General features: G+C 44.9%; 1 protein-coding gene across 2 annotated transcripts in view; it reads left to right on the plus strand.

The window, feature by feature from the left end:
* The window catches only part of SNX25 (sorting nexin 25), a 95,830-nt gene that overhangs the window by 30,810 nt on the left and 37,044 nt on the right, over positions 1 to 27,976 (plus strand). For both annotated transcript variants that reach the window (XM_061134795.1, XM_061134794.1), the window contains exons 4-6: positions 1,358 to 1,530; positions 3,015 to 3,201; positions 20,673 to 20,743. In XM_061134795.1, the coding sequence (XP_060990778.1) occupies positions 1,358 to 1,530; positions 3,015 to 3,201; positions 20,673 to 20,743 (431 nt within the window). The remainder of the gene's footprint in view (positions 1 to 1,357; positions 1,531 to 3,014; positions 3,202 to 20,672; positions 20,744 to 27,976) is intronic.

Raw genomic sequence — 27,976 nt, forward strand, 5'->3', positions numbered from 1 at the left:
CAGTAGGTCACTGGTGTTTTGCATATAGATGGTGGTGCCCTGGAGGTGAATGCTGGGATCTAATATCTGATTGTGCATCACCTTCTACACATCACACAATGAGACTGGGCAGAAATGCATCTAGGTTCTGTGGTTTTCTCTGCACTCACCTGCCCCAGATAAACTGTGCCTTCGCCCTGGAAATTGCCATTGGGGTACAGATTTCCATTGACTGCAAAATGACAATGGCAGCCAGGAGGCACCCAATTGAATTGGCCACAGTCAGGCAAGAGAATAATAAATTGCATTAATAAAAGCGACACATCCTCTGCTTGACTGTTGGGCAGTTGTGTGGAGGCAGCTTTCCGGTCAGCCTGTGTTTATTTCCCAGCCGACATGCTGTTGGCTGCTCTAAGTCAATCCAGATCACACTTAATTCTTGCCTGTTTCCTCTTCCTTTGCCCCATCTGTCTTGTTCTAGCATGTTTCAGGAAAATTTAAAAATGATTGTTTTTATGCTATTAAATCAATAGCATCTTTAATTTCATAGCCTCCTTTTTACAGTCTGTGTATTCTTTTTACTCATAAAGCACAGGCATGCTGTTTAAGGGACAAAATAATGCTTTTCTTCACATATTTTTCTCTTTACCCCTGAATTTTTTTTTTCCTTTTCATCTTAATCTGTAATTCTGGCATTGTGTTAAAGAGTTGGGGATGTGCAAGTCAGAGAAGAACTTGAATTACTTCTACCACTAATTACCTCTGTGACTTTGGACTGTTCACTCGATCATTCAGATCCTTAGTATTGTCATCTGTAAAATGGCAATGGTAATATACACTTCTTGATGTAGGTGGGAAGATTAAGTAATACTGCATATATGAAATGTATAGAAGGTTAACGTCCTTTTGCTTACTCAAGGCACGAGAACCCAGAGGTAAGTACTAGGAATTGTAGTAAGGACGCTGACAGAAGGATGTTGTCAGGACCTGGACCTGGTGACCCTGGTTTATGCTTTGTTAGTTTTTTTTTTTTTTTTAAAGGAAACGCTAGATGACATTTAAAAAGAGAGCTAGAAGATTTTAAAATCTAGTTAAAGAGACACACCCCTTTCTGGATAGTTGTTGCTATGATTCAGGAGTTCTGTATAACCATTCATGCTACTTAAGGTTAGAAATCCCCAAAGGCCATTTTTTCCAGATTAGTCTGTGGTTGAGAAAATTATTGACTATTGATAGTCAAAGAGTGAACATAGTTTTTAAAACAGATGTGTTGCCCATTTGAAGTTCTTTTTTTTTTTTACCTAATGATACATGACCAAATTGTTTCTAGAAATTTCTTTCCTTCCTTTTCCCTCTGTTCACGTATTTATTTTTTCAGACATGAAGAGCAGCCGAGGCCTTTTGTGTTGCATTCTTGCTTGAGGAACTCAAATGATGAAGTAAGATTTCTACAAACGTGTTCTCGGGTTCTGGTGCTCTGTCTCCTCCCTTCAAAGGACGTCCAGTCTCTCAGCTTACGCATAATGCTCGCGGAAATTCTGACAACAAAAGGTAGACTTTCATAACTAATTGATATTACTAATGCGATACTTAATGCAAACTAATGTGCTCCATACAAATGTGAGAGCACTTTATATGATACCTGTACAGACCTTGTATACTGTGGGATGTATGGGAATTAAAGTATTTTCAAAAGATCAAGGTTTTTTTTTAAACATTTTTTATTTATGTATTTATCTGGCTCCACTGAGTCTTAGTTGCGGCATGCGGGATCTAGCTCCTCCCCCAGAGATCGAACCCAGGGCGCCCTGCACTCGGAGTGTGGAGTCTTAGCCACTGGACCACCAGGGAAGTCCCCAAAAGATAAAGTTTTAAATGTCACTCAAAGAAGACATCACTTGGCCCTGTGTGATGAATTTTTTTATATATTTCCAAATACATAGTCCATTTCGTTTTTTTAAATAATAGATAACCAGTCCTTATGCCCTTCACAATGTAGCATCCATTTTATGTGTAAACAAAGGAATATGTGTACTCAAGGTCTAGTACGCATTCACTTAAAATACCTTTGCTGCAGTATCCATTGGCAATACCTATATGTGACTTAGGTCTTTCACAGGTGGAGCAGTGGTAAAGAACCCGCCTGCCAATGCAGGAGATGCAAGAGATGCAGGTTCAGTCCCCGAGTCAGGAAGATCCCCTGGAGTCGGAAATGGCAGCCCACTCCAGTGTTCTTGCCTGGAGAATTCCATGGACAGAGGAGCCTGGCGGGCTATAGTCCATGGAGTCACAAAAAGTCAGACACGACTGACCACCAACATATGTGACTTAGAATACACAAAAAGGAACTTTACCACAACACAATGTGGTTATTAGAAAAAAAAGTGTATCCAAGGAAATGCTTAGCTAGGATAAGAAAAATGTAAGAAGATATCATCCAAAGAGGAACTTTTCCTTCCTCAGAATCTCAAAGAATGTTGTGTTTATATGCATTGATTTAAGGTCTCATTTATTATCTCAGGATTAGCCAGCTCTGCCCATTAGCTGATACAGCCAACCATAGAGAGAAGGTGACCTTTTTAACCTGAAGTCTGTAGGATGACTCTTTCATGGTATCATTGGCTTTCTCACAGCTTCCTCCCTGAGGTCTGTTTCACCAGTTGGAGAAGGTTAACTTTCAACCTTTTGGCAGACAAAGCATGTTGAGCCTTATAATGGAAATAAAAGGAAAACAATGTAGCTTTGTTAACTGCTTGGGTTCCGAATGACTTTCTTTCATCACTCTTTTCCATGTTACTGATTTGTTAAAATGACCACTTGGTTGTAGTCATAGCTGGTAGCAGACCCAGAGGGATGGGTCCATGTGTATGTGTGTGTTGCGTGTGTGCACATGCGTGCACATCCATGCACACTTGTGCAGCCCACTTGGGTAGTTTTACAGTGTTTGCCAGGTGCCATTTGAATTATAGAAGCATGAACACAGCTCTTCTGAAGGAAAAAGCTTTTTCAGAGTTGCTCTCTTCTCTGTCCTGCAGTCTTGAAGCCAATGGTGGAGCTGCTCAGTAACCCAGATTACATTAACCAGACGCTGCTCGCCCAACTGGAGCGCAGGGAGCACATGAACGAACATCATAAGAGAGCCTACACGTACGCACCTTCCTATGAAGAGTTCATCAAGCTCATTAACAGCAATTCTGATGTTGAGTTCCTGAAGCAGCTCAGGTATTTGGTTTTTAATTATAGCATGACAATGCTACTTATTATCCTTCTCTGCCTGGTTAGGTTAAAAAGAAAAAAAGTGGTTGTCAGGGAAGCAGAAATAAAGTCCATAAATCTCACTAATCAGTAACAACAAAATTTATCGAGTTTCTCCCTTAGTAGTGGAGTTCGCTTGTTCAAAGTACCATGTTTTTCAAATGATTAGGTTATAATAGAAAGTGGATCAGTTGTTAGAACCTGCGTAGCTGCTCAGATGCTTCCTTTGGGAAAGCAGTGGAAGGAACTGAAGTGTGTTTAAAATTACAGTGTAGAACATTTGTGTTGCTTTTCTTTTTTCTTAGAAAACACAGAGGCCCAGTGTGGGGAATAAAGGGGCTCTTGCCTGATTGTCTTGAGAAAACACATTGGAAATAACACCCCAGGAGTCTCCTTCCCTGACCTGTGACTGGGAGAGTTCCCTGGGCTTTGCTGCATTGCAGCATCTCGGGCAGTTCTCTCTGAGGCGGCACTGGGGCATGTCTCATCCTCGGGGTGGTTGTCCCTGTTCACTGTGTCTGAGGCACAGGCCTGAGGACCAGTTCTTACTCTCTGCTGCTTGTACTGGAGAGGCTGCCAGGAACAAGTCTATGACGGCAGGGATTGATCTTTCTGCTCAAAGAGGAGGTGATGCTGCATAAAGTATCTTGTTACTTAGCTACTTATTGTTTATCTGATAAAAAAAAAAATTGCCCTCTTATTTAAGAGTCAACTCTGCCCATTTGTATTGACAGACAGAATTGCTTTTTATCAGACTTCTGTCTGAAACCCACATCGATGAGGCTCATCAGCACAGATGGAGCTGCTTTCTTCAGTCATAATCTCATCTATCCCGTTGTTTCTCCTGTACAGTTAGGGGACTCTGCTCTCTGACTTATATTAGCATTTTAGGTCCCTGTCTTCAAATTGCCCCCAGTAAAATTTTGGGATAGGCTGCCTAAAGCAGGAATTACATCTTATTTAGACTAAGTGAAACCATCTTTGTTTCATACATATTTGAAAAAAGATGCACACGTGCATGCTTAGTCGCTCAGACAAGTCTGACTCTTTGCAACCCCTTGGATTGTAGCCCTCCAGGCTCTTCTGTCCATGGGATTTCCCAGGCAAGAATACTGGAATGAGTTGCCATTTCTTCCTCTGGGATCTTCCCGACCCAGGGATCAAACCCGCATCTCCTGCTTGGCAGGGGGATTCTTTACCACTGCATAACTTGGGGAGCGTGGAAGAAAGATGAGTGTTTTCTAAAGGAAATAGTCACTCAGCTCTGCTAGACTAGAATGCATTAAAAATAAACAAACAACAGCAAAAAACCCTTGAATGTGCTATTTGTAGTTCTGCAGTAGAACTACAAAAAAAACTTTTCTTTTTTTCTGAGTCAGCAGGAGATGCTTTCATGGTAGGATTATAGAGCTAGAAATGCATCCAGCGGGCACACTGAATTAGTGGTCTTTAACCCTGGCTATATATTAGAATCAACCAGACTTAAAAATTACAGCTTGAGATCCCACTGTCCCTTTGAGGCTTCTTCCTCGTTCTTCTTCTCTAGCCTCCAAGATGTCAAACTGAGGATATGGGAGCTAGACTGGGTTAATATTTTGAATTTTCTGGGTCTTCTAGTAGGAGCAGTGAAGAGCTCTGCTAACAAAACATGAGCCGGTAACCTGAATGTCGTGTTAGTGCAGGATGTTAAAGGGCAGCTGATTAGATTCCAGTGGTGGAGTGGCTGGTAGGGTGATGGCCACCGTCAAGAAAAGCAGAGAGCCTTGTTCAGATCTAAGATGCACCCACCCGTGAAATGCTGCAGTCACAGCCGGACTAGAGATAAGACCACATGTTCCTTTATTTTGAAGATAAAATGGGAGTCAAAGTGAACAGTAAGCAAAGGAGAAGTGAAAGGCCCGGATGGAACCTTTTGTAAACAAGTAGGCAGGTTGTGGTCCAGGAATCTGGCGTATCCAGGGCTGTCTGCGTTCTGAAATTCTTAAGGGTATTTGTGAAAAGTTACTCTAATGAAAATTATCTGCTCCTCCATAGAAAGTACAGGTGCCTAGGCTTCACCCCTGGGACCTTTGTTATAACTGGTCTGGAGTGGAACTTGGGCATCAACTTCCTAGGGGATCATAACATGCAATCAAGACCCCAAGAATGTGGTATCTCTTTTAAATGTAATATCCTCTCACATGCTGCCAGTCGGAAGTTTTTGCCAGATGTCTTGTCATGTAATTCATTCTATTCTGATTCTTTGAAAACTGTTCATACTGTATGAGGTGCATGGTAACTCTGATGGGGAGAATACTAACTGATAGGGGCACCTCATTCTTCTGCCAGGTTTACTGTCGTGAGCAAAGGGCATCTTATCCCTTACCTTCCCGAGAGACGTGTTTAACCCGAGGTTTCTCAGCCTTGGCAAAATTGACACGTGGAGCTGGATGATCCTTTGTTGTGGGGGTTGTTCAGTTTACTGTAGAACATAAGCAGCTCCTCTGGCCTCCATCCGCTGAATGCCAGCAGCACCCGCAGAGTTGTGACAACCCACGTGTGTCTGGACATTGTCATATGTCCTCTGGGGGACAAAAATGTTCTTGCTTAAGAGCCACTGGTTTAACTACAAGAACAGTTTGGAGATATTGTACTTATTTTGTACATGCTTGCCTAGTCTCTGCAGTCGTGCCCGATTCTTTGCAACCCTATGGACTGTAGCCTGCCAGGCTCCTCTGTCAGTGGAATTCTCCAGAAAAGAATACTGGAGTGGGTTGCCATGCCCTTCTCCAGGGGATCTTCCTGACCCAGGGATCGAACCTGCCTCTATGTCTCTTGCATTGGCAGGCAGGTTCTTTATCACTAGTGCCACCTGGGAAGCCCCATCTTATATTAGTTAGGTTTAGAGTCAGCTGAAAATTAGAAAACCCACAGAATAATGGCGACTTGTCAAAGAACGGAGGGTATTTTCTTCCTTACACAGAAGAAGTCTGGAGTACCCAGTGGGACCCCAACCTTCTCAAGGACCCAGGCTCCTCCTAGCTCACAGCTCTGCCCTCCTGTATTCCAGAGTCCTCATGGTCAGGATGTTCTCTAGGATGCCAGCCGTCATATCCCCATCCCAGGAAGTGGGAGGGAGGCCAGGAAAGATGGTGGCATAGGTCACGCATGCACTGCTTGTCTTTTAAGGATATTTCTAGAAGCTGCTACATGACATTTTTGTTTATGTTGGGTTGGTCAAAACAATTGAGAAAATAACAAGTAGTCTTTTTCTGGGCACCCTTAGGCTTAGTTATAAATGGAGGGTTCTATTACTAAGGAAGACTAGAGAATGGGTATGGAATAGGCAGGTAGGCATGTTTGCCCCGGTCCTATGTGCTGTGGGTTAGAGTAAGGCAGAGCAGCACTGCTTCCCACACAGGCAGTGGGGAGGTGCTTTCCTGACCTGGACGTCCGCCAGGGTTAAGGAGATGCCAAGCAGTTGCTCAAGAAAGGAAGGCTCTTTTTGTTTTAAGCTACCATTTGTTGACAACCTAATATATATCCAGCACAGTGCAAGGTTCTTTATAATAATCATCTGATCCTTATAACCACCGTGTACAATAGGTGTGTGTTGCTCATGGCTTGGTTGAGGAGAGCAAAGCGACTTGCCCTGGATCAAAGCTAATCAGGAACAGAGCTGGGGTTTGAACTCGGGTCTGTCTGACTTCACACCCCATTTGTAGAGCTGGGTGACCTGCCAGCCAGGCAGGCAGAGAACAGTGAGACACGGCCCCAGTCTTGTGGGATTGCCTGCCGGTGTGGAGACGACTCTGCTGTTGGTGGGGCTTGGCAGGCACCGACCCTGGCTTGGGTATAACCCACGCTTAACCAGCAGAAGCGCCATCATCTTTTATTAAGACAGTGACAGACCGCCAGAGAAACGAGTAGTAACAAAGTAAATCAGAGCAGCCTGTCACTGCCATAATCTCATTTACCGCCAGCCTGATCTTTATTAGATTTTTTAGTTCTGTATTTGTTTATTGCTGACCCTCATTTAGAGAGCAGTGCGGAGAACCTAAAAATAGAGACAAAATTCTAATAATAAGTGAAAGGTTAAAATTAAAGATTGTTTAGCTTGGAGAAGAGAAGGAAACCTTTTATCTAGCACATACTGAGCCTGGTGTGTTTTCAGTTTTACTAAAGCAAGAGGCGGTGGGCCTAACTGGATTAACTGAAGAGATCATGACTAACATTGGCATGGGTTACTGAGGGGGTTTCTAATTATTTTTTCTTTGGCTGTCATAATGCATTAGATTTTTCAACTCTGAATCAGTTTAGGTACATCTGCACATGAAGATAAGATATTAAAAATAATAAAATTCTTAAAATCTCATGCTGCTGTGTAGAAGAATTCAAATTATTTGAATGTTTAGTGTATTGAACAGGATTCTGAAAATGTGAATCTTTAGCAGTAAACAGGGTCATGTTATAGAGGATCAAGAAAAAAAGAAATTGAGCATACTTAAGATAACCCATTGCAGTGTGTCAGAAATCAGTGAGCATGTGTAAACCACTAAGGAAGGCTCGTGTGGGCGGACAGGGAGATGGAAATGCAAACTGTAAAACAGAGGCCTGGCAAATCTTTATGAAAAGAATAAATGAATATAAATTTCATTTTTAAAAACACATTAAAATGCGAGACTGCCTATGAAAAGTGTCTAAAAGATCTTTCAGTTTTATGAAAAATAAAAGTACACTGACTTGAGAATATAATTCCTTCCAGTGTCTGAGTAATAGCAGAGGGCACTGAGGTGGGAGTCAAACATACCCAAGGGCACAAGTTATTTTTATTTAGGAGGCAAGATGATTCAGTGTTGGCAGCAATTAAAATGTGATATGAGAAGGGGGATTTTGGTGTGAAGTTTATTCTGTCGCTGGAAGTAAAGGATCTATAATGTGCTTGTGTTTGGAGCATCTCTGGCACTGGGTTAGGAGTGGGTAAGTGTTCCCTGCTTTATGAATGACAGAACCCTGAGTCAGTTTTTGTAAAGCCCTTGGCCCGGGACCTGCGTATTTCTAATCGTTAGCTGGTACTAGTATTGTTATTGTTTGTAATCACTAGGCCAAGGCTTGCAGATAGAGTTAATATCATTGTGAAGACTGGGCAGCTCCTCAAGCCCTGTAGGGAGGTGGCGTTTCATCTTAGGGTTTGAGGAGCTCTCATGATCAGGTCCATCTAGTCAACGCTTTGGTTTTTCCAGTAATCATGTATGGATGTGAGAGCTGGACCATAAAGAAGGCTAAGTGCTGAAGAATTGATGCTTTCAAACTGTGGTGCTGTAGAAGACTCTTAAGAGTCCCTTGGACAGCATGGAAATCAAACCAGTCCATCCTAAAGGAAATCAACCCTGAATGTTCATTGGAAGGACTGATGCTGAAGCTGAAGCGCCAATACTTTGGCCACCTGCTGTGAAGAGCTGACTCATTGGAAAAGACCCTGATGCTGGGAAAGATTGAAGGTGGGAGGAGAAGGGGATGACAGAGGATGGGACGGTTGGATGATAGAGCTGACTCGATGGACATGAGTTTGAGCAAACTCCAGGAGATAGTGGAGGGAAGCCTGGTGTGCTGCAGTCCATGGCATTGCAAAGAGTCAGACATGACTAAGCAACTGAACAACAACATCAATTGCAATGGTCCTGTCCATCCTGAAATCTAATCCATCTTAGGGAAAAGGCATAGGGCAAGTGAAGACCTCTGTCACCTTTATCATGGAGAACGTAGTTTCCATATGCGGGCAGCACACTGGCTAAAACTGAGTTTCAGAATTAGACGTTCTTTCCTGCCCAGCACTGCCAGACTGGAATCCCTCTCCTCGTGCCTGCTCATCCCTGGCGGCCGTGGTCCACTTGCCGCCACCCCGGAGGCAGAGAACACATGCCCCTGAGAGGAAAGGGAACAGGAGGTCTGCACTGCACTTGTCCAGTTCCTCCACCTCTGTGATCAGATGAAAAGCCTCTTCATCTCGGCAGGAGAGGAGGGAGAGAGAGATGGAGAGAGGCCAGGGGTGGAGCTCCTTGGAATTGAAACATGAAGGGTTTGAGAGTAGGGTGAGTTCTGTGGGTACTGCCTGTCTCTTTAAAAAACAAAACAGAGACAAACATTGTGCCCACAGACCTTCCCCGCCGTCCAGCGGTTAAGACCCCACCCTTCCACTGCGGGAGGTTCAACCCCTGGTCAGAGGAGCTGGGATCGCACGTGCCACACAGTGTGGTGCAAAAAATGAAAACAAAACAAAAAAATTTTACAGATGATTGGGGGAACAAAAGAACTTTGTGATTTACGAGTAGTGAAGAGTGGTGAAGGCTGGTGGAGGTGGTTTGCTGGTCCTTGTGAGCAGCTAGTTTCTGTGGGGGGAGGGTTTTTCTTACCCCTGACTTGCAGCATCTGGTGGTTCCTCTGGTGTCCCCACTCCCAGCATGGCCCGTGGAAAGCCACCAGTGTGATGTCAGCACATGCGGAGCTGGGAGGAGACCCACAGAGTATGTATTCATGCAGCATTTCCAGTACACTGACCCAGTGGGTGTAAAGAACCTCCCGCAGAGATAAGAAATCAATGAAATCATTAGGAACCAGTGAGTTTCGAGTACTTTTAATCCTAAAAAAATGGTCAGTTCAGTGCAGCCGCTCAGTCGTGTCTGACTCTTTGCGACCCCATGAACTGCAGCACGCCAGGCCTCCCTGTCCATCACCAACACCCGGAGTTTACCCAGACTCATGTCCATTGAGTCAGTGATGCCATCCAACCATTTCATCCTCTGTTGTCCCCTTCTCCTCCCACCTTCAATCTTTCCCAGCATCAGAGTTTTTTTCAAATGAGTCAGCTCTTAGCATCAGGTGGCCAAAGTACTGGAGCTTCAGTTTCAGCATCGGTCCTTGGAATGAATATTCAGGACTCATTTCCTTTAGGATGGACTGGTTGGATCTCCTTGTAGTCCAAGGGACTTGTCAAGAGTCTTCTCCAGCACCGCAGTTCAAAAGCATCAATTCTTCACTGCTCGGCTTTCTTTATAGTCCAGCTCTCACATCCATACATGACTTTGTGTAATTTAATTTTAATAACGATGGGCTTAATTCCTGAAATGCAGCAGCCGGCTCTCCAGAGCCCACCCAGGACTGGCAGACCGACTCCAGCCCCACACCAAGTAAGTCGTGGCCACGCATGTCCTGTCTTTCGATGTCCTGCACTTGACAGAAATGCAGTTCTTCTAAAGGCAGATGAGTGTTAACAACGTAAGAGGTCAATGTCTCATGAAGCATCGAGCATCAAAGCAGACCCTGGCCACCAACACTGGCTCGAGGGTCCAACAGGCCTGGATTTCACAGACCTGGTTTGCTCTGTGGCTTCACTGCCTGCCGAGTGCATGGCCAGAGGCAAGTCGCTTCCATGCTGAGCCTCAGTTTTAACTCTGGAACAGAGAAAATATTTCCTATTGCATAGGGTTGTCGTGATAATTAAATGAGATTAACGCTTGTAAGGCAGGGCATGCTAGGCTCCCGGTAAGAGTTGAAAAAATAACAGTTGTCAGGAGGAGGAGGAACGCTGTCAGGTTCTGACTTGAACACGATTAATGGAGGTGATGACATGACCGAGTGTATCTTATTGCAGAAAAACTTGGTTTAAAACGTATGAAAGGTCATTAGGACATTTTTAGTATAGAAGATAAAACCAGGCAACTGAAGGTGATACGCGGTAGATGTTCTCAATGAAAATGCTTTATATAAGAGTTGGGAATGGAACATATAGCCGTGGTGCTACAAATGCATCTATAAATACTTTATAACAATATTAATGTCATAAAAATATGAGGAACACAAGTAGAAATGAGATACTGGAAGTAGAAGAAAACTTTGGCATTCTTGAGGTTAACTCAAGGGCACCAGCTGGCCAGCATGACAGAACTTTGGCTGCTTCTGTAACATGCAATTTCTGTAGACTCTAGGAACTAGCAAATAAATATACAGTTGTTATTTTAGGAAGATTAAAAGATGCAAAGAAGATTAAGAAAATAGAAATTACTTATTGCAGACAGATTAAAAACTATAACTACTTGACATGTCTGTTTCCAGATTATTTTCTGTATATGTAACATGAAATGTGCATGTGTGTGTGTGTGTGTGTGTGTGTTTACATACACTCTGGATTCCTCAGGCTGCTCTGGTGCAGAACTTTCTAGCTAGTGTGACTGAAGTACAGTGTGTGGGTGTGCAGGGATGAAGGTGTCCTCAGCGCACGAGGTGGCTGGGATGGTGGTCACCCCTGTGTCCTGATCCGATCCTCTCACTCGCTGTGTGTGCCGTGAATGGGAAAAGGCTGGGAAACGTGCCTTAGACTCTCTGTGGAATCAGCCGCCTTCTGCACTGGAAAAGTGAGGGGAAAAAAGTGCCTGCTACTCCTGAATCTTAACTGAGAATTTCCCATTTGTGCTATAGCTTTGGGTACTTCCTGCTTAAGACCCTTAAATATGCCTCCTGAAAAGATAGCTCAGGAGCTTGTTGTCATCCTCAGTAGTACTCAGACCAAAAAGCTAAAATTAGATGCTTCTCTTTGTTCATAATATTGGTGAAGATTAAAAATTTGACACCTAGTGTCTTATCAAGAGTATCCTGCTGGTAGGGGTCGAAATTATGTCCTTTCTGTTACAGCTTTTATAATCTGAACAACAGGGCACAAAATATGCATTCTTTCTGATAGATTCATTATTCATAAGAATTTGTTTTAAGAAAATAATCAGGAATATAGGGAAAGATTTCTCCAAGAATGTTTCTTGTAATTTTATTTAAAATAGAGAAGTGCTTGAGATAATTAAAAACATCTAACAATAAGAGTCAGTTAAAAAAGTTTTGGCTCACCTGTACAGTGGATTGCCATGTAATAATAGTGTGGAAACAGAATGTTTAATACTGTTGGGAGACAGTAACTATTGTACTGCAAAGAAATCAAATGAGTCTGTCCTAAAGGAAACCAGTCCTGAATATTCATTGGAAGGACTGATGCTAAAGCTGAAACTCCAATATTTTGGCCACCTGATGCAAAGAAAAGATTCATTGGAAAAGACGCTGATGCTGAGAAAAATTGAAGGCGGGAGGAGAAGGGGATGACAGAAGATGAGATGATTGGATGGCATCACTGACTTGATGGACAAGAGTTTGAGTAAGCTCCAGGAGTTGGTGATGGACAGGGAAGCCTGGTGTGTCTATGGGGTCACAAAGAGTCAAACATGACTGAGCATCTGAACTGAGCTGAACTATTGATTTATAAATTATAGAGAACTTCCCTGGTGGTCCAATAGCTTAGACTCTGGGCTCCCGATGCAGGGGACCTGAGTTTGATCCCAGATCAGGGAAGTTGATCCCACATGCTACAAATAAGACCTGTGCAGCCCAATAAATAAATGATAAATAAATTTTAAAAAGAGGCTTGAATCCAGTATTTATAGCAAAAATTCCATCTTATAAAACAGAAAATCATGTTTGCATATAAAAAAGGTTATAAAGATACCCCATGTTAATAGTAGTTACTTTTGAATGTCGTACTTTGTGTATTTTCTCATTTTCTTGAAAGAGCATTATGTTACTTCAGAGAAAGTAAAAATTGGCTCAGACTGAGAAAGTAAAATCTGCCTGTCCATTTTTCAGGCTGGTGGGAGCAGACACTAAAACCATCTACCAAGTTAACAGGAAATAGTATTTCTTCCAAATACAGCTGTAAAATGTCGTGATGATTCTCCCTTCTGAGCACCCCCTGCTTTCTTATTCACTGAAAAGCACGGCTTTCTAAATTTTATCAGAAACTTTGCTGTGTGAAATTATATCAGTCGGAACGATACATTCTATTCTTGCCTGGAGGGTATCAGTCACTTTGACACAGAGGAGCAGCCCCATTTTAACCCAGAGTTGCAGGTAGGAGTTTCTGGACTCAGCATCCTACACTGACCGTAACTGTGTAGTTTTCAAGGCAGTAGGGCCCTGGATTCATCTGAAATTGACCCTTTTACAAGCACTGCTTTGAGCCTGTCACAGCACTGCTTCATTTACATTTCATCCACACCATGCCTTTCCCCAGAATCCTGCGGTAACTTTTATCTTTTTCTTTGGGGAAATGCCCCATGGTTCCTCTTGTTCATGGCAGTGGGTCAGGAAGCCTGATCTTCTGAGACTCTAATGACCCTGGTGGTCTTTGATTGATCAGGCTGAGACTCTCATAGGAAAAAAAAAAGTAGTAAGGTCACTTACTATAAAATGGCTTTTATATATATTTTACAAACACACACACACCGTCCCCCTAAACAACACACATCTAAAGAGTTCAGCAGCAGTGTTAAAGGACAATAATTGTAATAGTTGTTAAACTCTGACTGTGAGGCAGATGTGGTTCCAGATATTTTAAGTTCTGTCATGTAACTTCATAAAAATCCTATGAGGAAAAATGCTGCTTCCCTCTTTTTACATATGAGGACTCTTGAGTTTTAAAAGCTTGAAAAATTTTCCCAGGGTGACAGTGTAAGCATTGAAAGCAGCATTTGAACAAAGCCCATCTGGTGCCAGAGCTCACATGCTTTGTATTTTATGTTTATAATTAATATTTGGCTGTGCCAGGACTCAGTTGCAGCATGTGGCATCTAGTTCCCTGAGCAGGGATTGAACCCAGGTTCCTGCATTGGGAGCACAGAGTCTTAGCCATTGGACCACTAGAGAAGTCCCCAAAGCTCACATTCTCATCTACTCTGATACACTTTCTAAATTATCCAGCAGACCTTAGTAGTTTGTGGACGTGGGAGACGGCACCAGCTTAGCCAGCAGAAATCACCATGGCTTCATTTTTTAAACACTTTACGTGAAGTCTCTTTAATGGAAGCATTATCCCTAGCCTAGTACAGAGTAGCCTGTGGCAGTTCTGAAACACTATTTTTAAATTTCTGATTTTCTTCTTAAACATTTGTATGTATATGGTATATATACATGGTGTATATGGTAGATCCTTGCTCATTTTAATATAAGATGGTATTTTAAACCATTTACCATGTTGTGCACCTGAATTTGTCCACAGCCTTTGACTCTCCTAAGATGTTCCAGCATGTACACTCCCAAGACAGCTCTAAAGTCATATTTCAGGGATGTGCCTAATAAAGTGGAGAGACTGATTTTTTTGTTTTGGCTTCTAAATAATTTTAAAATCAGGTCTGATAGGATCCCAAAGCTGTTCTGAACGTTTGACAGTAGAAAGTGTTGATTTCCAAGGTAATTATTTTGAAGGCTGGTGCTTCCTGGGTGGTACAAGTGGTAAAAAATCCGCCTGCCAGTGCAGGAGATGGAGGAGACACAGGTTCAGTTCCTGGGTTGGGAAGATCCCCTGGAGCAGGAAATGGCAATCCACTGCAGTATTCTTTCCAGGGAAATCCGATGGACCAGAGGAGCCTGGAGGGCTACAGTCTACTCTGCAAAGAGTCAGACATGACTGAGCGACCGAGCACACATTTTGAAGGACTGTGTAGCATTCAGGCAAGAGTAAGATTGTTGGGGAGAGTTCATAAAAATAATCTTGGTCTAAGTCTATCAATTTAGCTAAGTGTAATGAAGTGAAGGGAGGTGAGGTGGCGACTCAGTGGCAGGCACCAGCAAGCTTTGGATGACTTTTTCATTATGCTTGAGACAAAGATGCTCTGGGTAGGACCTTGCGAGGATTGGAAGAGAGCTGAATTCTTACTACACTGCTTCCTCCTAAGACTTGAGTTTACATCATCATTTTGGAAAAAGAAATACTAACAATCTCTGCTCTTCTGATCAAGAGTAAGCCTACAAATAATAGTCCTCCCAGTGGCTGAACTGAACTTGGCACCAGCAAGCCTGTGTCGTTCTCTGGAGGAGAAGGGCCAAGTGAGCGCCAGTTACCCCCCCCCCCCCCCCCCATAGCTCCTCAGACAACCAGGAAGGCTGTGCCATCAACCTTGGCCAGCATTCGGAATGCAAAGTCCTTCCTTTCCTGCTTTGCCTTTTGGTATCAAGTGAAAGTGAGTTCTGCAGATTGAGTCAGGATCTTCAGGTGCCTCCTCTGTGCTGGGCACCTTGTGAGGAGTGTCTGGTATCTGTAAAGATGAATTGGCTTTGGACCCTCCATTCTTTCCCCTGTCATCAGGGTGTTTGCTGTTCAAAACAGGAGACCCCTGTGGATGTAAATTGCTAAATGTGAAGCAAGACATTCAGGCCAGAAGTAGAGTGTGAAGAGCTAAAGTGGGTAGGAGCAAATATTTCCTGCTGTAGGTGAGCGGGATCTAGGAAGCTTCAGAGGGGAGTTGGCCGAGGCCTGAGTGTTTTGGAGTTTGTAGGATTTCAGCCAGTGAAGAGGAGAGGTGAGGTGTAGGGGGCAGAAGCAACGAAGCAGAGGCCACGAGGTAGGGAAGAGCTGGAGTGTGTTTGGAGCATTGGACGTGGCCTTGTTTGCCTGAAAAATGGTATCCGAGAGGGATGTGGAAGGCAGTTTGGCTGGAAAGATGGTCTGGCCTTGGCCGTGCTGATAAGCTGTGAAGGGCCTTAGACATGATAAACACTAACCTGTTGAATTTCAGGGAAGCTGGAAAATGGCTAAGAACATGAGCTTCAGCATCATCAAGCCCTAGGTTGTAATTCTGGCTCTTGTGCTTAAAAGCAGTGACAACTTGTATAGATTTCTTAATCTCCCTGAACTCCTGTGTCTCCCCCTGTAGTGTGGGGCTCATTACAGTACCTTGTGAGGATTAAATGAGGTAATGTAAAGTATTTAATTAGGTACCTGGTACCCGATGAAAGGAGTTAGTTAGCCGATGTCACTGTAGAATTCTGTGGACTTGTTTGAACATGCCGCTTCTTCAGATGGCATGTATTTTCTCGGTACCACTGATGACTTATTTGTCCCAGAGCATGAATCACTGAGAACATCCAGAGAACAGATTGTTCAGGATGTTATGTGCACCTGTTAACTGTTACAGATGTTGACACTTAGGAATTTAGCTCTTTGGTTTGGACCACTATCACAAATACACCATAGAATGGGTGGTGTGTCAAAGAACAAGTGTTTCTTTCTCCCGGTTCTGGAGTTTGGAGAGTCTGAGATCAAGCTGCTAGTAGTCAGACTAGGTGTCTGGTGAGGGCCTGCTTCCTGGGTCATAGGTAGCAGTCTTCTCACTCTGTCCCCATGAGGTGGAGAGAGCTCTCTGGGGTCTCTTTTGAACAGGCATGGACCACCCTCGAGACCTAATGACCTTTCAGAGGTCCTGCCTCCAAATACCATGACACTGGAGTTTATGTTTCACCTGTGACTTTTGCAGGGGACACACACACTCCATCCCTGGCACTCTGAAATATTTACTGCCAAGTTAGGCTCGGTTGAAGAATTCAAGACTCAATCCCTATTTTCAAGAGGCTCCTGATCTAGTTGGAGATAAAAACAGCATATCTTTTTTCATAGACGAAGCTACAATTTTGTTTTAGGCTCTGACATTTTTGTTTTAGGCTTTGCTTGTAGTTAAAAGCAGTGAGACCTTGTATAGATTTCTTTTTTTTTTTTAATTAATTTAATTGGAGGCTAATGACTTTACAATATTGTGGTGGTTTTTGCCATCCATTGACATGAATCAGCCACGGGTGTACATGTGTTCCCCATCCTGACCCTCCCTCCCACCTCCTTCCCCATCCCATCCCTCAGGGTCATCCCAGTGCACCAGCCCTGAGCACCGTGTCTCATTCATCCAGCCTGGAGTGGCGATCTGTTTCATATGTGGTAATATACATGTTTCAGTGCTATTCTATCAAATCATCCCACCCTCGCCCTCTCCCACAGAGTCCAAAAGTCTGTTCTTTACATCTGTGTCTCTCTTGCTGTCTCACATATAGGGTCATTATTACCATCTTTCTAAATTCCATATATATGTGTTAATATTGCATAGATTTCTTAATCCCCCTGAACTCCAGTTTCTCCCTCTGTAGTGTGGGGTTCATTATAGTATCTTGTGAGGATTAAATGAAATAATGTAAAATGAAGTATTTAATTAGGTACCTGGTACCTGATGAAAGGAATCTGTTAGTTGGTATTACTTTAGAATTCTATGGATTCGTTTGAACATACTTCTTCCTCAGATGGCATAGGCTCACTGCTTACTTTTAAGTACAAGACGTGTTACCGTGTTAAAAAGAAGGGTGAGGCCCTGAAAGCCCTGGACACACCGTTTTCTTCATTCACAACATTCTTTGTGGAAAATAGTAGATACATGGGTGATGTTATAGAGCAGAAGTAATTTAAGGTTTCAGAGAGGAGAAATGGTGATGTGAATGAGAGGGATTGAGGGTGACCTGAGGGAAGAAATAGTATACGCAAGATCTCATTAGGGGGACAAAAAGGGAGGTTGTTTTCAGAAGGAAGCAGCATAGGCCAAAGCCTGGCAAGAGGCTGCAGTTTGAGGAGAGCCGTGTGGAAGCCGTCCTGACTTCACTCCAGGTTTCTGTGGGGCTTGAGCGAGGGGCCCAGCACCGGTTGCTGAAGGACCCAGAGGCTGGAGCAGAGGGGTCCTTCTCCAGGGAGGCCCCTGGAGGGGTTGAGCCAGGGAAGAGGCACCGAGAGCGGTCCTGGAGGAAGGGGCTTGGATAGCGCGGCGCACTGTGGGTTGGGTGGGAGACAGAAAGGTTGACAGGAAGGAAGCAGGCCGTCCAGCTAATGCAGCTGACCCACGGGTGAGAAGGGTGGTGTCTAGAGGAAGAGGACGAGAGGAACTTGTTTAAAGATTCAGAGGACTTGGAGATTCATATTTACTGGGAGGGCAGTTATCAAAGATGATGATATTTCAAGCCTAAAGGATAGAAATGATGGGGCTCATGCAGAAATGGAGAGGGGAGGCAAGCTTCCTGTGCAGGAAGGAACGTAAGTGTGAACTGGCTCAGCTAGAGAAATAGTTTGGGAACAGTTTTAAGATCACTTGTAATTCTACCACTTTAATGCAGGTGGTCCTTCCTTTTTGTCTCTGTTTTGCATTGTAGCCTTGGATCATAGACCCACATATTTAGATACCTGCAATCACAAATGTACCTGCCGTTTTGCATTTTAGAATCATTAAAATCTATTATGTAGTCTTCATAATTACAGATATTATAGGCTGAGTGTTCTCTCCGTCTGATATATCCCTGGAGCTTTCTGAAAGCAGACACCATACTGGTGTTACTCGCTTCTGTGTGTCTAGAACCTAGGAAACAATTAACAAGTGTTTGTTTAATGAAAGAATATTGACCACATAGATTATTCTCGTGCTTTTTCTTTGTAGAAGTTGCTACAACAAGTCTGTGTTTGGAGTTTGGTGACATGCATTCAAGTCAGTGCTTTCTGCTTGCAGAACCTAAGTCTAAGGTTAAAATAAAGATTTGGTTAGGGAGTGTTAAACTGATGATTCCAGGTTTGTGTATGTTTCTTATAAGCTGTTTCCTCATCTGTTCAGTAACTGGTGGGAAAAATCACCTGAAAAACTATTTTGATCTTTTACCATTAATAAAGGAATGAAGGCAGCTCTATCACACAACTGTAATGGTCATTAATGTCCTAGCAAGGCTTCCTCTTGGAGGATATCACCCGAATGTGTGTTCAGCCTGGAGGTAACTTCTCCATGGACAGAGACTTGAGAGAGCTCTCCGCCAGTCAGATGGCCTTTGGCCACGAGACGCGTTGACGCACGGTTACCTGGACAAGTCAGGGCTTTTTTACCCTCAATACCAACTTGTCCTGAGATGGCCAGGCCGGGGCTGCAGTCACGGCTTAGCGGTTTCTCTGGACGCCTGAGCTCCTCCCGTCTTCTCCCGCCACTGCGTGGCTTTCATCCTCGGAGGTGCTCTGCCTCCGTCCCACTGCATCCTCGTCCCAGGCAGGAGAACTGAGGAGAAGCAGGGACAGAAGACGAAGGGCCTCCCTGTGGAGCCCGCCCCTTTAGGAAGCCTTCCTGGAACGCCCTCCCGGCCAGTTCCGCTCCTGGCTCGTCGGCTGCAACCACTTCAGGTGGCCGTCCCTAACTGCGCGGGAGAAGGTTAGCGTTTTTGGCTGGGTGTCTCGCTCGCCCCAGTCAGTGTGGTCCAGTTAGTGGGGAAGAAGGAGATGAAGGGTGTTGGCAGCCGGCAGTCTGCCACAGGCGACCACCGGCCAGTGCTCCCGACAGCCCCTTCTCTGAGGGGTGGGGTAGCATCGATGTTCATATGACGCAAAGGAAGAAATAAAAAGATGTGAATCTGAGCCCATGAAGAGCCATGACTGATGAGTTGTAGTCATCTGGGTATTAGTTGAAAAGCAGAAGAACATATCTTGGGCTCTAAAAGCCAGCCAAGGGAACTCTCTGGCAGTCCAGGGGTCAGGGCTCGGGGCTTTCTCTGCCGTGGGCCTGAGTTCAACCCCTGCCTGGGGAATGAGGATGCAGCAAGCCACGTGGCAGGGTTAAAAAAAAAAAAAAAAATAGAAGTCAGCCAGATGTAGCATTAAATCTTAAAATGCTGCTAAGATTGTGTTCTGATAAAGAGTTAATGTTACATAGTTTTATTACAGGCACATTCTTAGTGTAATTAAGGGCTGAGAAATACTCAGGATCGATGAGTTTCATTAGGAAAATACTTAATAATAGTTGAATAGTCCCTGAGAACTTGGGTTTATAACCCACCTGACTTGAACGTGCTCAAAATAGCCATCGTCCGAGGATTGTACTCGGTCTAAAAATGTAAGGTTCTCTTTTTCCTGAAGCAGAGGTGTTCTCAGTCACACATACATATTCCTGGAGTCGTCACCCACAGCTTCCGCACTTGCCTTTCCTTCCAGCTCCTTGGGGAAAACGTCCTGTGAACCACCATATCTTATAATGATGGAATATTCCCTGAGTGTTAACCTCTCGTAAAGGTTATAGATGGAAGTGGTCTATCTGCACAGTCCAGTGTGGTTTATGAGGTCCGTGAGGCAGCTTAGCACTTCAAGTGTGGATGGTGCAACGAGGAACTAAAATTGTGATTTAAGTAGCCCGCGTGGCTCATGGTCACCTTCCTGGACAGTGCAGGTCCAGGAGGTAGAATCAGTAGGGTTCCGGTTACCAGTGTCGGGGGGAGGGCACTGGTGTGGGGCGAAAGAGGGGGAGGAGTTGATCATGACCTCAGGTTTCCGTCTTCAGTGGGGGGCAGGTGGGAACACTTCTGTTCGGGGAATGCAGGTGGGGGTGTGTTCACGACTCTTGCATTCAGGGCTCGGGAATGAGTAGCCCATGGTGCAGCACCCAGCCTGCTGACTTCATCCGCGTTGGATGGTTTTCATGATTCTTAGGGAGGATTCACTGTGTTACAGTTGATCAGTACAAATAGAGTCTGAAATTCTCCATGAAAATGGTCTTTCCTTCCTGTTCCGTCTTTAATTGTTCTCCCTTTTCAATACTCAGGTATCAAATTGTAGTGGAGATAATCCAGGCAACAACAATCAGCAGCTTCCCCCAGCTGAAGAGGCACAAAGGTAAGAACCAGTCTGTTTTCTTTGCTTTTACGTCCTGAAGGCCCTGGGTCTAGTCCCCGCCTTCTCTCTCCTGTCAGGGTTTTGACCTGTATGAGTATGCACTTAAGTATTTCAAATTTGTTAAAATATTGCTGTATCAGCAAAAGAGAAAGTAAGTATGATTTCATCCTAACAAAAACCTTTGTAGTTCTGTGTTCCCTGGTTAACTTTGTATTCATAATTTTTAGAATATTGAAATCAGTGGGTAGAATCATGCTGCTGTTTGGTTTATATACAAACATAGTTTCATAGTTTTTTCTTATATTAAAAGGCTCCCCCCAAATAGAATTGTTTTATTAGTTTTTGGAGAGCTCTGTTTTAGAGTGTGATCTAGGCAGCGTCTCAGCGGGCTGAGCATCTGGGAAGCGCCTCTTCTGGATGTTAACCTCTCCCCGCCACCCCACCTGCCGGCACTGTTCCCTTGGAGTTGGCCAGTCAGGCTGTGCTCGAGGTGACCATCTAGCGATGCTGCCAGGCTGTGTGTGCGGTTCTAAACATTTCATGTCCAGGGTTGTTTCTCCTTAGCCTTAGTTTCGTGTTCTCTTTGTGAATAGTAAACTGAAGAAGTGTTAAAAAAAAGGACAGATGGAAGATCCTAAGAATACTTGGGATTCAAACTAGAGATGAGAACTTTTTTTTTTAATGAAGGTAGAATGAATATGCTAAAACATAATTTTGTTGCTGCATATAAATATGTTTGTTTCAGGCAAGTCTTTTTCAATTATAATTGTTCACTGATTAGGAATTGGTATATAATTGTGAAAGTATTTTGAGGATTTCAATGGAGAAAATGCTGTGTGACAGGTGGGGAGAAATTACCTAACTGTGCCCTCTGAAACCTTAAGGAAATAACTAGCTGACTCTGCATTGACTTTTCTCAGGATAACACAGGAGGGCAGGGGGACCTCTTTACTTTGTCTTTTTTTTTTTTTCACTTTGTATATTCAGGAACATTCAAATAAGGCTTCTGAGGCTTCAATAAACTCCAGCAAATCCACACAAAATTCTGAGAATGTTTCAGGTTCATAGTGGAAGACCAAATTACTTTCTTTAACAATGTAGAAATTTTCACTTGATTCTTGGTGGCTTTTTTCTTTTGGAATTTTGATGTTTTTAAGAAATAAGGTATCAAGTGGTTTTTGAACTCTTTACAATGTCTTAACTAGTTTAATTGCTGGTACTGTTCTAGGGAAAGTAAATAATCATAGAAATAAGAAAAAAAATTGAGACCATCTAACTCAGATCTTTGTCCTATGAGCAAGAAAAATTAGGAATATTTGGAGAAACAGGTTCTTAGAGCAAATTTATAAATACTGCACAATTTATAAATTTTTTGAAGCACTTGATCTCAGAAGTTTTAAGTGCGCTCACAAAATTTCCTTGCCTCTGACCTTATTTTATCATTCATTCTGGCCAAACATATTGACTGAGGCCTGACTTTTACCCACTAATCCCATCAGCTGCTTGATGGTCACGGAATTTGGGAAGTTAGCTTTGGTCAGGAGGGTGGAGCCCTCATGGATGGGCTTGGTGTCTTATGAGAGAGGCTGCAGAGAGATTCCCAACCTCCCCCGGCATGTGAGGACCCAGCAGGAAGCTGGCAGTCTGCAGCCGACGTGAGGGGCTTCACTGGGACCCACGCTGGCGCCCTAGTCTCCAGACTGTTGTTTACAGCCAGCCGTCTCAGCCAGTCTGTGGTGATGGTTATAGCTGCCCAAACTAAGACCCTGGCCAAGTGCCGGCATTCTAGTAGTAATGGGACATATGCTACGTCTTCTCTGCTGTTGGAGGCGAATAAGCCCAGTATTTCAGCTCCCTCTTTTTTTTTTTTAATTTTTAATTTACTGGCAACTTTATTTCAAATTATATGGGCTTCTCTTAGGTGTGTAAGCCAGCTGAGTTATCACCATACAGCTCCGTAAGCAAGCCGTGGGATTTACTGTCCGGATGTCTAGTCTGATGTCGCTATACCCTGCGAGGTAGTGGAGGGGGCGGGGGTTCTCCACGGGGCTGGTTGGTGGGAGCCTCCCTGCCCCAGACCTGGCCCCTGGGTCAGTGGTTTTGAAGGGTGGATCCTGTCAGCACACGTAACAACAGGAATGAATCAGAATCCTGTTTTGGAAGTTCAGACATGTGATTAAGAGAGTGGACATTACTAGAGCAGCTGCTTGAGAAACCATAGCTTCCCGATGCCTGGACCCCTTTGTATCCGTAGTTTATCTTTCCCTGTTCCTGTCACATCTGTAGTGAGCAAAACCTGTCAGCCCGTTAAGAGGGGTATGAGGTCAATTTAGTGGGAAACTTCAAAGAAAAATCCCAGAACATCTCATTGTATCCTGTGTTACCCTAAATTATTATTTTCTATTTCAGCTCCCTTTAAGGCTTTTTCTTTCCCTTGCTGCTGTTCTGGGTTCTGAAATGTTAGCAAGAATAAAGTGATTCAAGAGTACTATTTACTTAGCTGACTGCAACAAAGGACAGGATGTTGATCTAATAGAAACTGCTCTGTATAAATACTGTACACGCGGGGGTGACATGCCCATTGTGCGCCTTGTTTAGTATAAGTAGAGTTTTGGAATTGAGTATATCAAGCAGAACTGTAGAAGAACTTCAGAATATACTGAATATGTATACACACAGTTACTTGTTGATAAAAACCATTAATGATTTCCATTAGGAATAATTTTTTGAATCATATTTCTTATCTGATTTTGGATTTAAAAGCATCCCTGCCCAAAGGAAGGAGCTACTCTGTAGACTCCAGGGGACTTCTCAGAGCCCTTTCTAATGCTCTGGTTTCCTAGCACTGCAGTAATGTGACACAGTTTCTAGCTTATGAATGACCTAGACTTACACCGCAGGCCGTTGCTGCAGGGCCCTTGCTAGGGTTTCTGTCTGCCTAGCCCTCCCACCCTGAGTGCGGTGGTGCCCGGAGCCAGCATCCAGCGCAGCCCCGTCCCATCTCTCCCTGTGGCCAGGGGCTCAGCCTCTTCCATTACGCTCTCTTTGGTGGTGGTGGTTTAGTCGCTAAGTCACGTCCAGTTCTTTTGCGACCCCATGGACTGTAGCCCGCCAGTCTCCTCTGTCCATGGAATTCTCCAGACAAGAATACTAGAATGGGTTGCCATGCCCTTCTCCAGGGGATCTTCCCAACCCAGGGATCAAACCCAGGTCTCCCGCATTGCAGGCAGATTCTTTACCGTCTGAGCCACCAGGGAAGCCCTATGCTCCTTGTGAAAGTGAAAGAGTCGTGTCTGACTCTTTGTGATCGTGTGGAATACACAGTCCATGGAATTCTCCAGGCCAGATTCCTGGAGTGGGTTGCCAAGTCCTCCTCTAGGGGATCTTCCCAACCCAGGGGTCGAACCCAGGTCTCCCGCATTGTGGCTGAGCCACTAGGGAATGCTCTCTGTAGTCTCATAATTTATATATCCAACTCCGCTCCCACCTTCCCCCCACAGAAAACTTCAGTCATCGTGCGTCCTAAGAACCTGTATTTATTCAGGTAAAGGTCAGGTCCAGAGGTTTTCAGCAAGCGCGTGGTTAGTGGGGCTTGAAGCCACGTGTCCTGCACTCTTCCCACTGCCCTGATCACTCATGCAGGCGGGTGCTCTGAGAGTCACGCTCGGAACTCAGAAGCTGTCTGCGCCGGAGCTGTGGCTTCAGTCTCTGACTCCTCTCTGCTCAAGTCATGTTCTACTCTGGGAGCAGGCCTCTCCTGGTAATCTGACGTGTGGATTTAACTGATGGGGCCTTACTACTTTAAAAATCTGTTGCAAGCGTGTTGGAGGGCCTTCAACCGAGGAAAATGCTGGAAGTTTCAGCACTTGATGTATTTAAGGAAGGAAACACAAATAAAAGGTGTGCTGCAGGCACCCGGCCTGGGCCTTGCCCGGCCCTCGCTGTCTCTCCTCTTCTCCCTTGTAACAGGAGAGGCTCCGCTGAGAGCTCCTGCTGGGGCCTCTACTCATTCCTCAAGTATCCTTCCTACTGAAGGGGGAGCGGCACACTCGACTCTGAAACTTCAGGTGTTTGCTGTGAAGAGAATCCCACTTGTTCTTTTTTTTTTTTTTTTAAAAGCTTACCAGCCCTAACTTGAGAAGTAAGGTAAATATTGCGTTAGTTCCTGGGCAGCTTTTGAGGTGATCTTCAGATAACTTTGAGAAAGTCTGTGACGATCGGTAACTACTGAGAACTGCCGTCAGCTCTGCGTTCAGAAGAAAAAGCATTTCTCCTTCTGAAACTTCACTAGTCCCTAAATAAATACACACCCGTTTCTTGAACCCCCTTCTCAGGACCTTTTACTGAAACATCTGTTTCATTGTACACAAAAGATTTCCAAGACTTGTCAGCCTGTCAGTGTGGACGGAAGCCTGACCTCTGCTAGTGAGGAGCCCCGAAAATCCCTTCCCTCCACTGCTTGGGGGGCCTGAGGAGACCTGTGCATTGTGGGGGGCGTAACCACATGCTGGGGAGCCCCGGGGGGTGGGCAAGCACAGCCTTGCCCCCTGCACCCCCTTAGGAGCTGCACCTCTGTGGTAATCCTCCCGATGCGGTGGGGGGTACAGTTTTGCCTCCCAGGGGACAGGGGGCATTGAAGAAGGTCTGCAGACGTTTCTGGTTGTTGCCCGGGGGAAGGGGTGCCTCTGGCATCTAGTGGTAAAGGCCAGGGATGCTGCGAGACATTCTGCCACACACGGGACAGCCCCACAGGGAAGGTTTAGCCGCCCGGAAGGTCACTGGTTCCGAGACCATGTGTCCTCTGTGGGATTCCTCAGGCAGCCTGTTGAGGCCGCCGCAGTTAGGCTGCGCCTTGGAGTCTGACGTGAGAAAAGAAACACTCTGCTGTGGGTGCTTCTTAGTGCTTGGCAGACAAGGGGTGCCGTTTTCTTCCAGCTTCGCTGGTGCCGCTCCTGGGGTCTTGGTTTGCGCTCAGTCACTTCCCTGCCCTTTGCCACACTGGAGGTAGTGCCCGGCGGTTGTCCCCGGTGTTTCTGTTTTGCAGCAGGTCACTCTGCTCCCTTGAGGAGGAACTGTATCGTGGGCGGAAGGTTTATGGCCCAGAGGGCTCTGTGATGTAGGTCACTGGTCCCCTGTGGTGTCCCCAGGGGGTTCCTCCGAGGTCTAACCCAGATCTCTCTTCCAGCAAAAGACCCCCTTCCCTTTTGCTCTCACCTCAGCAGAATTGACTCGCTAGGAGGGAAGCCAGTGAACACTGATAATGCGTTGTTTAGACACTTACGGCACCCGCGTGTTCTTCTTGGCACCCATGTAAAGATCCACTGCCACCCCGTGCATCACCCGGCACCGTCTGTGGCCTCAGCCTTCTTCCTTAACCTCGATTAAACGTTGTGTGATTCACCCGGCTTAACGGCACACGGCGTTACCTAGGGCTCAGCAGACGCGGCCGCAGGAGGCTGGCGTGAACCGGGCAGTGTGTTGTCCACCCCCTGGCCCGCGCTTCTTTTGATGAGAGGATTTCTTGGCCGGACAGGTCCTCAGGTCACAAAGAAGCGTATTCATCTCCCTCGCTGGATTTCCTAGGTTTTTTGCACAACAGTCGCATGCACTGCAGCAGTGCCCTGTTAGGCATTAAGTCCTGAACATGGCATTAGTTTTCTGAGGCAAAAAATAAACAGAAGTGTCTAAGCAACAAACTGCCGTTGCATTTGTTAGCAACAAGCTTTGTGATCGGACAATGACTTTGGCTCTCAACAAACAGAACACATTCATGAGCAGGGGACACCCCAGCAGGACTCTGGGATGTTTCCTCAGCTCTGCAGCTGGATTTTAGGGGAAGGTTTATTCTCTTTCTCCCTTCCCTTTGGAATTTGCCTGTTTTTGTCCTTTTAGAAAGACTTTTAAGCCTTCTCAGGAGAAGAATGTGTTTGTATTAAGTGTATATCAGTTTCTTCCTCTGTGTCTCTCTTGATTAGCCTGTTTTAACCCAAAGTTAAAATTGCGGTCTAGGTTTATTTTATAAAAGGCAACTTTTTGTCCTCGCATTTTAAAGTAGCTTAAAGATTATGCACAGAATTTAGAGTTTAAGAATATATGTGTAGCATGTTTAAAATAAATGTAACCAGTGCAAACTAGTTTAAGCATATATGCTTTAAATCTTTTTAAAATAAATGTAATCAGTGCAGAATCATGGAATGCAGCTGTGGGAATTTAAGCTCCTTAGAATCTTAAGTATAATGGAAATAACGTGAGTTCTGGAAGCAGAAAAAAACAAAGGTTTTCTGAAAAAGTCACAATTCCAAGCGTGTATTTCTTCAGGTACACCTATAAATAATTTCAGTTTGCAGTATGCTAATTTGGAGACAGACTAACAGTTAATTTATTTAAAATTTTTAATTGGAGGATAATTGTTTTACAATATTGTGTTGGTTTCTACCATACATCAAACATTTACCTTCCCACTAAGAGGGCTCTGAAATACTACTTTTCCTCTTGGGATGCTGAGTTCAGTTCTTTGAGCAGGGCCTCCCTGTCAGCCGAGCACAGGGCACACAGAATCCATCATTGCCGTCAGATGAAAATGCCTCCTCAGTTCAGTTCAGTTCAGTTCAGTCGCTCAGTTGTGTCCGACTCTTTGCGACCCCATGGACTGCAGCACGCCAGGCCCCCTTGTCCATCACCAAACTCATGTCCATTGAGTCCATGCTGCCATCCAGCCACCTCACCCTCTGTCGTCCCCTTCTCCTCAGTTGCACGTGTGAAAGCACCCTGTGACACATGATAGACCCCCTTGAACGGGGCTGACTGTTGACCCGAGGTCTGCTCTGACCGTTGGTGACGTGTGTCGGGAAAGGCTGCCCTGATGGAGGCCGTGCCTTGCGGCCCTGGCCTGAGCTCTTCCTGTCGGACGTGTGCAGCCTGTCCAGGCGTGGGTGTGAGCATCTGCACGGCCTGACTCTGTGACCTGAGGGTGGTGACGACCACTCTGGGGAACTGGAGGTCGCCCCAGGTGTGTGAGGGCTTCCCTGGTGTCTCCATGGTAAAGAATCTGCCTGCTTAGCTTGAGACACAGGTTCGATTCCTGGGTCTAAAGATCCCCTGGAGAAGGAAATGGCTACCCACTCCAGAGTTCGTGCCTAAAAAATTCCATGGACAGAGGAGCCTGGTGGGCTACAGTTCACAACATCGCAGAGTCAGACACGACTGAACGGCTAACACTTCTCTGAGCGGATA

The sequence above is a fragment of the Dama dama genome, chromosome 32, assembly GCF_033118175.1.
Source record: "Dama dama isolate Ldn47 chromosome 32, ASM3311817v1, whole genome shotgun sequence".
Taxonomy (NCBI): domain Eukaryota; kingdom Metazoa; phylum Chordata; class Mammalia; order Artiodactyla; family Cervidae; genus Dama; species Dama dama.